At 44.7% G+C, this 12,230-nt stretch overlaps 1 protein-coding gene across 15 annotated transcripts in view; it reads left to right on the forward strand.

Moving 5' to 3' along the window:
- Positions 1-12,230, forward strand: part of mast4 (microtubule associated serine/threonine kinase family member 4) — a 46,168-nt gene that overhangs the window by 15,680 nt on the left and 18,258 nt on the right. For 8 of the 15 annotated variants that reach the window (XM_029837061.1, XM_029837056.1, XM_029837062.1 and 5 more), the window contains 2 exons: positions 3,918-3,949; positions 7,575-7,655. In XM_029837061.1, the coding sequence (XP_029692921.1) occupies positions 3,918-3,949; positions 7,575-7,655 (113 nt within the window). Of the gene's footprint in view, positions 1-3,917; positions 3,950-4,009; positions 6,539-7,574; positions 7,656-7,706; positions 11,125-12,230 lie in introns of those variants that run through there. The other 7 variants (XM_029837060.1, XM_029837063.1, XM_029837069.1 and 4 more) reach the window with 4 other exon arrangements.

Here is a 12,230-nt window from a genome sequence, read left to right on the forward strand (position 1 = left end):
CACCCGCGAGTTACACGCTCGGTGCCGTGCCTTCCTCCTTCACTTTCAATGGCAAACAGAGAAGTTTGTCAGGCACATGAATAAAGCTGGTTCAGCTCCAGTTTCCCATTCAGCCTCGGGCCAGTGGGGCTGATGACATCATTCCATTGAATCCTGCTGGATCAACAACTGGACTCTACATTAATAAATCAATATCTTTATCTGTTTTCCTTTTCAGGTTGTTGGATTATTTCTGGTATTTGTAGGCTACTCCTCTGCCAGTGCAGCCAATTTAATAAAATACTGTATCATGAAATCTTGACTTCACTTTTAATAGCTAAATACGAGAGAGAAGTTCCCGCGAAGCAGGGACTAATCAGCATTACACTTGAGAATTATTGTTTCACCCCATCAACAGTGTTAATGAGTTCTCTGAATCCTGCTCGGCTCAAATGTTCACTTTGGTGAGCGGCTCCAGATGAACCTGGCGTGTTGATGGGCTCAAAGGATTCAGCAGTTAAAAGAGAAGCTTCCGTCTTTGTTGTGTCTTTATCAGTGTCGAAGCAACTAATGGCATTTCTAATAAACCATTAATACTTCGTTTCTATAGTTTTGTCACGTATGTTGTGGCTACATGGGCGACTAGACTTCTTTGTGAGGTCTTAACTTGGACTGTAATGATTTCTTGTTTCTGTTGCCTGTGGCTGCCTTATCTCCTCGTTACACCAGATTTGTTGAGGCTGTATACGGTTTATCGGTGCCTATAGCAGCTGCGCATTCCCTTCATCTTAATTAGGGGCTACCTGTCAAAAGGCCACTGCTGTGAGTGCGCTGCATTGTGAGCTTTAGTGTTCCACCCACAGCTGGATTGTTTAGGCAGAAACAAGCGTGTGAGTGTGATCCTCAGAAATAAAGATGACTCGATTGAGTTTTAGCACCTTATTAAGGCAGACCCATAAATTCAGGATGGCAAGAGTTAAAAAAAAATAACACAAACCTGACAGTCCAGAGTGGAAGGTTGAGTTTGTACCAGCGCTAGAAGCTCTTCAATGAAGCTGTTGAAGCACTTAAATTCACATAATAGGCTCACCTTGAAGAGGAAAAATATCATAAAAAATAATCTGCTTTTACCAAGAAATTGCATTATAATGCGCTGGAGGCTTTGAGTAGCTGAGTGGGGGGAATATATTTGATTTGATGCACATACATCTGCTCATGTCAGCCAGGGACAGACAGCATTCCCCATTAAACAGAGGCAGAACCCTCAGAATGGTGATCGATGGACGATTAGAATATAATATCAAGCAAATCTGTGAGGCGGCTCCAGTGATCTAACAGCAAATGCCCATATAATTCAGCCTGATGATTAAATCTAATCTGGTGGGATAATCTTAGATTATTAACGCGTACCTTTGTTTTCATCGGGGTTCACCAACGGCAACCACCCGTTTTTACAAAAACCATCCTGAAAAAGTTGTAAAATGTCAAACTTATGTAAATCTGACTGCAATAGGCTCGTATCTATCGATTTTAATGGCCCCAGTTTTTAAAGCCAGCAATAAAAAGCAAGATGACGGAAACCGCCATCACCAGTTGGCCATAAAAGCACTCGGAGACGATCGTTTCCACCGGCACCTTTTATCCAGCACTGATGTTGCATCTTACATTAATGGAGATGTTTCCCTTTTCCAGGTGCTTGTTATTTAAAAGAGTCAGGGTAGTTTTTAAATATTCATGTGATATTTCAGTGCCGGGGGAGGTTTGTGTGCACGTTGTTACATCGACTATTCCCCGTCATTCCGAAATGTCGTGTTTGATTTTTAGGGTATTTTTATGGTACCTGCAGAGCTCGTGAACCATCCAAATTCCACCTGTGACCATCTCTAATGTGCCAGGATTGTTGGTGTGCGGCGTGAAGGCTGCATATCGAGCGCTAGCGTGTCTTTAATTAGTTTTGTTTTCCACTGTAGCGCTCCGGCCGTCTGTTCCAGTCCAGGTGTGCTGGGAGCAGATAACCAGCTTTATTGATCCGTCTGACCTCTTCTAATCCCCTCACACACTTGAGGCTTGGATTAGATGCGGGTTAAGATTTTCTAATGCATGACTGGGATGCTTTTGTCATTCACTCACTGTTATTGTCACTTTAATTTCTCTCCCAGTGATGATTTGAGGTTAATTCTTCCATCCCTTATTTCAGAGGCTGGTCACTAATTTCTTCGGTCATTTTTAGATTTGGGTTTCCCTTCCAGTAAAAACTAAGCACACATTTGATCCGAGGTGGTGGGAAATCCAAAATAAATCAAGCAGAATTATTAATGAACCATTAGAAGAAGGCCTTTTTACTGAGAACTTCCACCACTTTGATGTGGGGGTGTCTGAGATAAAGCCTCTTTGCCTTAAGTCAAAGATTGACAATTGATATTTACCCTGAGGAGAACAAACCCAGCCCAGGTTCATGGTGGAGAACCATCAGGAGGGTATTTGTTTCCTTTTGGACAGTAGTGGGAGATGAAGCATTCCCCATTAAACAGAGGTGCTCTTAGTTCACCTTATGTCTTTAAAATTTAATGTAAATATCAACGTGGACCCTCGAGGAATGCGTCACTGAGCGTAAAGGTTATAGTCAACCTTTCTGTGATGTTTTAAACTTAAGTTTGCTCTTAATTCAGAAAAGGCCTCGAAACTGGAACAGCCTCATTAGGAATGTCCTCTTTTAGCCCACGTTGCTCATGGTAAATGTGCAGCAGGTGTTTGTGGCCCATAATGTGTGAATATGACATCAACGTCAGTCATTCCTGATGATCATCAGCACTGTGTGAGCGGCCACGTCCCCCAGGCAAACTGCCTGCCCTTGGTCTTGTGTAAGCAGCAGGGAAAGTCAGACATTAAGCCCTAATTGATAGCAAAGGGAGAGTGAGGCTTAGCACTTTTCTGCTGACGGGAACAGCCTAGAAACATCCGCTCGCTGTCTGGCTGTTTGAGGCTGCGTGTTCTGTGTGTGTGTGTGTGTGCGTGTGTGTGTGGATACAGTCAATGTTTAAGACGATAGACGTTGCCAGGCGATGACTTTTCCAGTGATCAGCTGTTTCAGAGCTCCTGCTCCTGAGATTGAAACAAATCTTTCCAGGCTGGTGTTCCGGGAGACGTCTGGGAAATGCTGGGATCAACCTGCAACTCCGCACAAAGGCGCTTTGATCCGAGACTCATGTTTAAGTTGAGGGGAACGCGCACGTGCCTGCCTGCTGGACCCAATTTAGACACACTAGGAATAACACAAAATAGCCGAACGGGCTCCCCGTTGAGGGCTGAGAACGTCCTCCGACCCTTTGACGCACCTTGACGACCACAGTGATAGTGTGGGTTTTAAATGTTCAGCAGTTCCCTCCCTTAAGGCAGACGCCTCCGAGAACCCATAATCCTTCAGGAAATCAATGAGGACATTGTTGCTGTGTTCTCTGGGCTACTAGAACCTGACCTCTGCGTAACCCTCCTGCTTTCACACACATCTGCTGCCTTCGCTGTGATTAAACGCCCGACTGCTGCGTTCTCTCCAACTTACCTGGTCTGGCTTTAATGTGCTTAGACGGGCAGAACTGATCTGCGCTCGCACATGCAGTCGCTCTGGCAGTATGGAGCGCACGGAGGTGGCTGCAAACGGGTTCGCAAGAAATCAGTCGTCGTCAAGTCGGCGGTTTTAAACCCAGATGCTTATTTTATTTTAGATCTTCTCACCTGTGAGGCAGGATGGAACGCGTCTGGCGTCACACCTGTTCATGAAGCTGGGCTGCAGCACGCCTTCACCCACGGCTCTGCAGCACTTTAGCCCGTCAATCCCATGATTCTGTTGTCCAGAATAAAAAAGAAATGATGTTTAAATGTGAGTGTTTGTGTTTGCATTGACGATCATTTGAGCTCAAAGATCTTCTCCTCCTTTACAGAAGGAGCTCAGTCTTCCCAGAAGAGGCAGTTTGTAAGTACACTGTTATTACACACTTTTGCCCACAGCTGAGTCTATTCATAATTTTAATTATAGATGCACATTTTAAGCTGTTTAATATACATAACTTGATGTAGACAAACACTGTTGAGTGTAATAACCAACATGCATTCATACGTAATAATTAAACTGCATAATGAACACATTTTAATGAGTCCTAATGTGGTTGCACTTGCTGTTCCTGTCATTCTGCACTCATATTTTATCAGTCGGCGGAGCCTGGGATTCTTGTTTTAGCCAAGACTTAGTTGTTCTTTTCTTGCTCTCAGACTTTTAAGTTGAATCATTTCAAAAGAACTAAAGATTCTGTTTTATCTTGAGCCAAACTTTAATGGTGCATTTCTTATTTTTCAGCTTCAGATGATTCATTTTACTGAGATTTCCCATAAATCCTTTATTTCAATGTGTTAAACGTACCGGTGGTGACATACTTGATAAATGCAAAGTGAGCAGCTGCTTCTCCAGCAGCAGTGTTTGAATCCCAGGTTTCCTGTGACACAGAGCCACCTACTGAACGCTTGATGTCATTATCCCGCTGCCATGGTGGCGGCAGCCTGCTTACCTGGAAGGGTTCGTGCTTTTTCCGCGTGCCTCTTAAATTTCCTGGATTACTCTCTGTTGCGTTCGCTTCACTGCATCCGAAGCAGCCAAGGATTTGATGCGTGGGCGTGTGTTTTGTTTTGCTTTTTGAGATGAAAAAAGTGGATGATAAGCGTGGAGTTGTTTTCAACATGAGTCACATCAGATGATTGATCAGTGATGTATTAATAGGTTGGCCTGCAGATCTGGAAGCTAATGCTGGGTTCTGTTAGCGGCCTTCTTCTGTTGGCTTCTGGGGCCTTAACAGCACTGCTGCTGTTTCCAGGTGACCAGTCCGTCATCCTGGGCTGTAAATGGAGCCTAATGGGCTGTATAGACTATAGCATGTTACAAGTGTGCCGCATTGTCATGAGGAATAACTAATAAGTTATATTCTTATAACCTAGATGCATCTTCAGGAGCTGTTCTGGTAGTGTTTTGCAGACTGAAGGAGCCTGAGCTCGAACCCATGACCTTTGTTTCACTGGAGCGTCCACAGTAACGGCACACAGATGGAAAAATTGTTGAGGAATTAACGTTAGAGCCTTTCAAGGTTTGTTTACTGAGAAAAATGCTGCTCTGTGACCCTCTGTCTTTAGCGCGTTCTGGTTTTTTTTCTGCATGGCGACCTGATCCGCTGCTACAGTCGGAGCTTTCGAATTTGCAATTTTTATAATCCGGACCTCGGTGACTTGCCAGCATTCAACCCTAACCCTAACAGCCACAAATGACGGCATGAATTCCATCAAAATAAAAGAGAATCCTAGGTGTATGAGGTGAAAAGTGATTTTGTCTTTGGATCAGCACACAGGAAACTCTGGATTTGTGTCTCTATGAATCAAACGCTGATTTCTTTGTCTGATCCAGTCTGAAAAATTCCCTCTAACTCTGATTAACTTGGACAATTAGTAGAATTAGAATTACTTGTGTCCTCCTGGTTTTCAGACTGTCTATAATGGAAGCTAGAAAAATGTCATTGTTAGAAGAATGGAAGGGATTATGGATGATAATGTAGATTTTTGAGTGTTCCCTCAGCCAGCAGCTCAACTGTCTGATTTCTAACCTGTTCTCATCATTTGGGATTTAACCAAAGCCTGGCTGTGCAGCTGAAGGCACATTTCTAGTGTTCCAACAGTTTGTCATAGGATGACTCATGCATTTATTTATTTAGAATTGTGGTTTATAATTTGTTTTATTGTGTGGCCACAATTATGATATACAGCACAGACAAGGACACTGATGCATCATCTTTAACTCTGCTGTCAAATCCTCAGAATTAGCTTTTTCTTCCCCCAAGGTTAGTTTTTCTACTACTGCAACATTTAAATTTATGTTTTCTGTGCCGCTGTGAAATTGTGTGTGTGTGTTTTTTTAATATAGAAAATGTCTGGAGGCAGGTGCAAGCGCGCTCCGTCTTGAGCGACTTGGAGTGGCAGGTAGTGCTGCATTATGTTTTTCCCCTCCGAGATGACATCACCGCTGTGGCGGTGACATTGCGTTGGATCGGGCCTCTCAAGGTGACCGCGTTGAAGCAGCGGACGGAATTTCCGTTGAATTCGCCGTATTGATTTCTGCTAAGTAGCAATGCCCTCGTTGTTGTGGTAGGGGGACATAAATGTGCATGTGTTTGTGAGGGAGCAGGGGGCGTGTATGAGGGGAGGGAATAAGGATTATTGTCCTGCCTCTTTCTGCAGGCGACTGTGGACACTGTTTGACAGCTTCTCGGTGGAACGTGGAGAGACCAAAACAAGAGCCAAAGCTCCCCTTTTTCACCCCCTCCCTTTCTGTTGGGGGAGAGAAAATCAGCCTTTCTGGTCGCGCTGCAGTAGCTGGGTTTGGGCTCTTTGTCAGTGCAGGGGGGCAGAAGGCGGGCAGGCAGGCAGGCAGCGTGAATGCGTATCATGACCACAATAGAGCAAGAGAGCACGGTTCAGCCATGAAAGCCCAGCGGGAGAGGCTGAGAATTCCAGGGCTGACGCTAGAGTGAGTATTTTCCTCCGTTTCCGTACGAGCCGCAGCTCCTCTGCAGCGAGTAGCTTCCCTCACCTCTTTGTCATATTTGTGGCTGTCTTTCACTGTTGCTTTAAGCTCTGTGCAGCGCTAGCATTAGCAGTAGCGGCAGCATCTGCAGCAGGAAGTCGAATGTCAAACCCCTCACAGCTAGACGACACTGGCCGTCTCGGGCTTAGTGTGATGCGTTTGTGTGTTTGCACATTTGTGTTCAGCGTTTATGTGATAGACGGATAGTGAATGTGTCACACAAAGGAGTGTCGCAGCTACACAGCATGCTTTATCTGCTGCTGTGACGTGCACACAGTAAACACGCACACAATCCAAGCACACCTATGATGGGAGCCACAGCAGTGATGGTGGGATGTGATCGATGGGGGCAAAAGGAGGAACGCTAAAGGTAGTTTCCCTTTTATGAAACTGCATCAGAGATATCTGTGAAGCTAGCAACATGAACTACAGGAAAGGAATTATGTTATAGACGATGAGGAATGGGAAGCTTTAATCTGTAACTGTAATCAGCCATTGCATCTAGTTTAATTGTTGTAGCTAATGCCTTTTAATTTGACCCTTTTTTGCCAGGAATCTGTCATTTTCTTTGTCTTCCTGAGGCTGTGTGAGTCACACTCCAGCTCCACAGGCTCCAGCTGGAGACATAAATCTAAAGAAATGGGTCACCAATTTAGAATTTGCCTTTTGAAGACTGCAGAGCTTTGCGAGACTTTATCACACATCATTTCCCTCAGAAACTCCCCCCTGCATGACCTGATGCTCTGCGGAGTCACTCTTCAGTTTGAGCCATTTGAACCTTTTCCTTTACAACCAATGAGTGAAACCTTTCAGCAGACAGACCCCCCCCCCACATGAACGCCACTGAGATCCATCTAAACACGTTCCCAACGGTCTGCGACGCCGCCGTCTTCGTCAGCGTGTCAGAGCTGTGAGGTGTTGGTGTCTGTCCTGTCTGTGATGAAAGACAACTATTCAATGCACTCCATTTAACTTACAGCCTCACACCCCGAAGCTTGAGCCCCACTCCCACTAGCCCCTGCAGTCCGTGCAGCCCGCTGCACGCGTTTCATTTCTGGAGGTAAGCGAGAGCTCTTAAACATGGTTGTTCTGTTTGAAAAAGCCTGTAATCGCATGTTTGAATGCTCATGAATAACAAGGAATGAATACTACGTAGTTCATCTTTTAAATTCATCTGCAATTGAAATGACATTGGGGAGGACACAGTGCTTATATAATGTTCATCGCGTCGCCCCCTTCCCCCATCTTGCCCCCTCTGTTCTGAGGTTTATGCTCCTCTTTCATGTGCTAAGCAGGATTTGCGACATTTGCATTGCATCAAAGTGAGCAGTGGTCTGACTCACGCCTGGACGGATTCATTTAGGACTGACGACGCGCTGAAAAGCAAGTTTTACATTCAATGGCGACCGTTTATCACAATTTCAGAAAGAGCAGCGGCAGATTTATGAGGACCATCAGGACTTTTATCCCCATGTCACCGAACAGATTATTTCCCCAGCGGGTTAAACGGCATCAGCGAGGGTCTCGGCTAACGCGTCCTCCTCAGAAATCCACATTCGCCTCGTTTTTGTCGGTGGATTTGCCTCATTGCAGCTTGTTAGTTTAAATCGGCCAGTGAGGTTGAAGGTCGAGGCTTACCGGTTTATGTAACAAATGTTAGCTTTGAAAAATGAAGTTTCAGATGGGAAGATAGATGGAGATGCCTTCCCCTCGTCCTGTAGCTCATGATTTGTCTGTTTTATTGACAAAGACAGTTTGTCTTTGTCAGTTTGTTTGGCTGATAGTTCCACACTTAATGAAATATTTGGAAAAGGAGTTGGGATGTTCCAGTTCATTCAAACAGAATTTTCTGCTCTGCTGAATTCATGAAACACCCACATGCATCACCTCTGACCTCCTCTCATTCTGCTCAGCTCTCATAGCGTCGAGGGGAATGATTGAGTCAGCGCCATACACAAACACGCTTATTTTAGGTTTCCTGGCCCTCCTTCTTTCCCTCCATGTTCAATTCATTCCAATATGCTGCTCAGCACCATTTGTCACGATGGTGCCTCATTCATCCAGAGTGATAAAGTCGACTGCAGCTTAGAGGAAGATAATTTGCTGCATTCAGGCCTTTCAGACGCCATTACTTTATCTGGGCTTCAGGTTTGCTGCTGTAGCTCAAGGTTAGAATCAAAAAATAAGTCAGGAGTACAAATCTGGGGTGGTTCTAAAGGCACCCACTGTTGGTGGTGTGAGAACAGCCGACACGAACCTTTTTTTTGGTTTTGTAATGCTTAATGGGGTAATTGAGTGTTTAGATTGTTGAATAACAGGGATTGACCCCAATATAGCTGGACTCTTTTTGTATTTACAGATTAACAACCCTGCTTAAAGGCTTAAATACACAAATGAATTTTGAACTTTCTTTGCATTTTACTGGTTTATTTGCAGATACTTTTCCCCTCCAACCGAACCAGAGGATTTTTAATGAGTTCGAGCATCTAACTTTGTTTCGCTGCTGGTTTTACTTCAATATTCACATTAATATTCTACTCGCTTTAGTTGTGCTTCCTGTTTACCAATATGACCAAATCTGGCTCAAATGTTACAAATAATTCAAAGCAGATAGAGTATTAATTACTTAAAACTTAATTCCAGGTTCAGTAGCATGGTCGTTTTGGGTCCTTTGTGGTTATGCACAGCAGCAAAAAATAAACCTTGTGTGGTTACTGGCACTGATTGCATCTTAATAATTGTGTGTAATTGCTCTGGTTGTGCTTTTAAGACAAAAACAGTGAATTGAAGTCACCTTGACGCTGTGCTCATGATGACGATGCTGCTGCTGACCTCCCTGTTGATGGAAGTTTGACTTTGAACCGTGGTTTCTTATGTGGAACACAGAAAGGGAGCAGAGCCATAATTAGATTGAGAGCTGCCACGGTGGTCTGTGGAGAGAGAGGCTCTGAGAGTGCACGCACGCATTATTCTGACACATGACCTCTGATGCTGCGTTATTCCTGCAGGGGTGTATAAATACAGCCGGCCACCAAATCACGTCAGGGGGTCTTATTTGTGAATTCTGCTCTCCAACTTTTCACTTAAGCCCTTAAATCTCCTGCAGGAAATGTACTTGACAGGCGTTTGTGCTAATCTGCGCCACCCCGACGCGCTTCAGGTTTGGATATGCGCCTCCCCAGAAAAGCTTTCAACCGTTTGTTGGAACTGATCTTTTGCTCTGATCTTGGTATCAGCGAGCTGATCCTAAATCATGGCGTGGTGTAATCTCAGTCCCTCATCTGCAATGTGTAATTCAGATGATGCACCATACGTCTCGTGGATTAATTGATCATTTTGCTATGGTGTCAGGGATGGATCTCGCTACCTTATCGCTTCTGTGTTTGTAATTGCGCGTACGTGGCAGCCCATTTCTCATTCCTCTTGCAGAAAGGTTGGTTTTTGAAGCTGGATTATGAACAGAGAATATCAATTTGACCTGATAGATTCTATAATTACAGCAGTCTTTTGTCAAAGCTTGTCAACCATCTGTCTGCAGCGATGATCTTTGTTGCGCCTCATTAATGGTGGTTGAGTAATAATAATCCATAGAACAGGGCTGTCCTGAGGTTGACTTGCAGTATTTCTTTGAAGGAGCATGTGCTGTTTTTTCACACCCTCTTACGATTCGCAGACCCACAGTTTTCACACATATGTGCACGACTGGAACTTTCATCATGAAACTGACAAAATACCAGAGTTTGTCTAAACGCACACACAGTGGTCCAAATGTTCATTTAATGGTATTTTTCAGTCATCAGTTGGTCTCCACAGACCGACTCTCAGTTGGTTTACATAAAAGAACCTGCACAAAAGCACCATTTCTACCTTATTAAACTGGCCCACCAAAGTTCTTTAAAGGGGGGGGCAGTGTGCACAAGCTGCAGGAATTGCAGCACTGCATCTGCTGGAGATGCAACCCCCCCTCCACTGTCTCACAACCCCCCTCCTGCAGGATGTGAAGTGGTAGGTGCCTGTTACATGATATGAAGCATGTTGAGCAGAGGGGAGCGGGGCGAGTGTTTGGGATACAGAACGCGGTGGCAGTGAGACGAGAAAACAAAAGTCAGCTGGTGTTAGGTGTCATATCCCTGCAACAACACAGACTGGCAACACCTGACCTGGATTACACACCCCGTGTGCCTTTCCGGAGCCTCCCTGGACCGCTTTTTTATTTGAGGACGGTGGAGGACAGCCTGTCCTTTATGCCAATGTTTTATGCCCCAGCTGCCTGCTGATGTGCCTATGCAGAGGAAGGTTGGACCTCAGGAGGGCTGCTGTAGGAGGACGGGTCAGAACTGCTTCGGGGGTCACCTTCTTAACCCCGAAAGCAGCAGCCGCTTCTTCTCGCCGGCTCTTCAGAAGTCCAGCTCACATCTGCCTCTGTGGCATGACCTGGACACCATGTCAGAGTCCAGTCTGTGGACGCTACTGTCCAACTTTAACATGCCGCATTTCTTAAGTGGCGCCCGGCTGCGTCGGTCTCAAAGGTAACTTTTTAGGCTTTCATTTCCTGCTTTCTAGACGGACTGAATGTAATTGTTCAGTTGGATGTTCTGCCTGACTGAGCTGGAAAGTGACAAAAACATTTCACCCTCCAATGTTTTTGTCTTGCAGCTGCTTTGTGAGGATGGGTGTTCCCTCCCATCCTATTATTACTTCCTCCCTGAGTGAAGTGATGATCAATTGTGGTGCTGTTTAGGTCGTTTCATCTTCCTGTTGTCCTTATAGATTATCTGGTTTTGCTCCTGGTTCTTCTTTGTAGTGGCGCCCTTCACGTCTACTGTGACAGTTTTACGTTGTTGGTCGTCTAATCGTTAGAATAAATATCAATTTTTATCCTCTTCTGCTGCATCAAAAACATCTCATCCCATGTGACTCGCATTATTTAGGCACTGACTTATACCTAAGCCTTCATGTCCTTTTTAAAAAAAAATAAAGATTTGGTGAAGCTCATATGGCTGATATTTGTTTTTAATCCCTGGACTGACCCATTTTATGTGGAGAACAGCTTAGCATGAATCACCCATGCTTCTTCCATATTGTTTTAGACACATTTTTATCAACCAGATTTATTGGTTATTAGTTCAGGCGTGTCTGTATTTCTACTGGGGGCCTTTAGAAGTGATTACAAACCGCTGCAGACTCTAAAAGCAGCAAAGTTGGATTGTAAATCCCTCGCTGTGCTCTCGCCGTCAGCGTTGTCTCGTCGGATCTCAGAGCATTTTCAGTGGCTAACAAAAAAATTAATAAAACCATCCGCTTTGCTTTTCATCCCATAAGCAAGTTTTTAAGTGCTATTAATAGAGCCCTGTGTGTCATATTTCCGACTTTGAATTTGTGTTTGTCAGCGAAGAGCAGAGATTCAGGCGACGCAGTGCTTTGTCAGCTCACCTGACAGCTCTGACAGGGCTACAAGACTCGCGTAAGTACAGGAGATTAATGTTGACGTCGCGTTGACGGGGGCCAGGATCACACCTTTCATCAGTATTTGGAATTCAACGTTTCTGTCTTCTTTCAGTACCCAAAATAGGCAGGATAGCTGGGGAAAAAAGGTTTTCTCTGACAGGTTTAGAGTGAGAGGAATGTAGGCCAC

This window comes from Takifugu rubripes, chromosome 6 (assembly GCF_901000725.2).
Source record: "Takifugu rubripes chromosome 6, fTakRub1.2, whole genome shotgun sequence".
In the NCBI taxonomy this organism is placed as follows: Eukaryota; Metazoa; Chordata; class Actinopteri; order Tetraodontiformes; family Tetraodontidae; genus Takifugu; species Takifugu rubripes.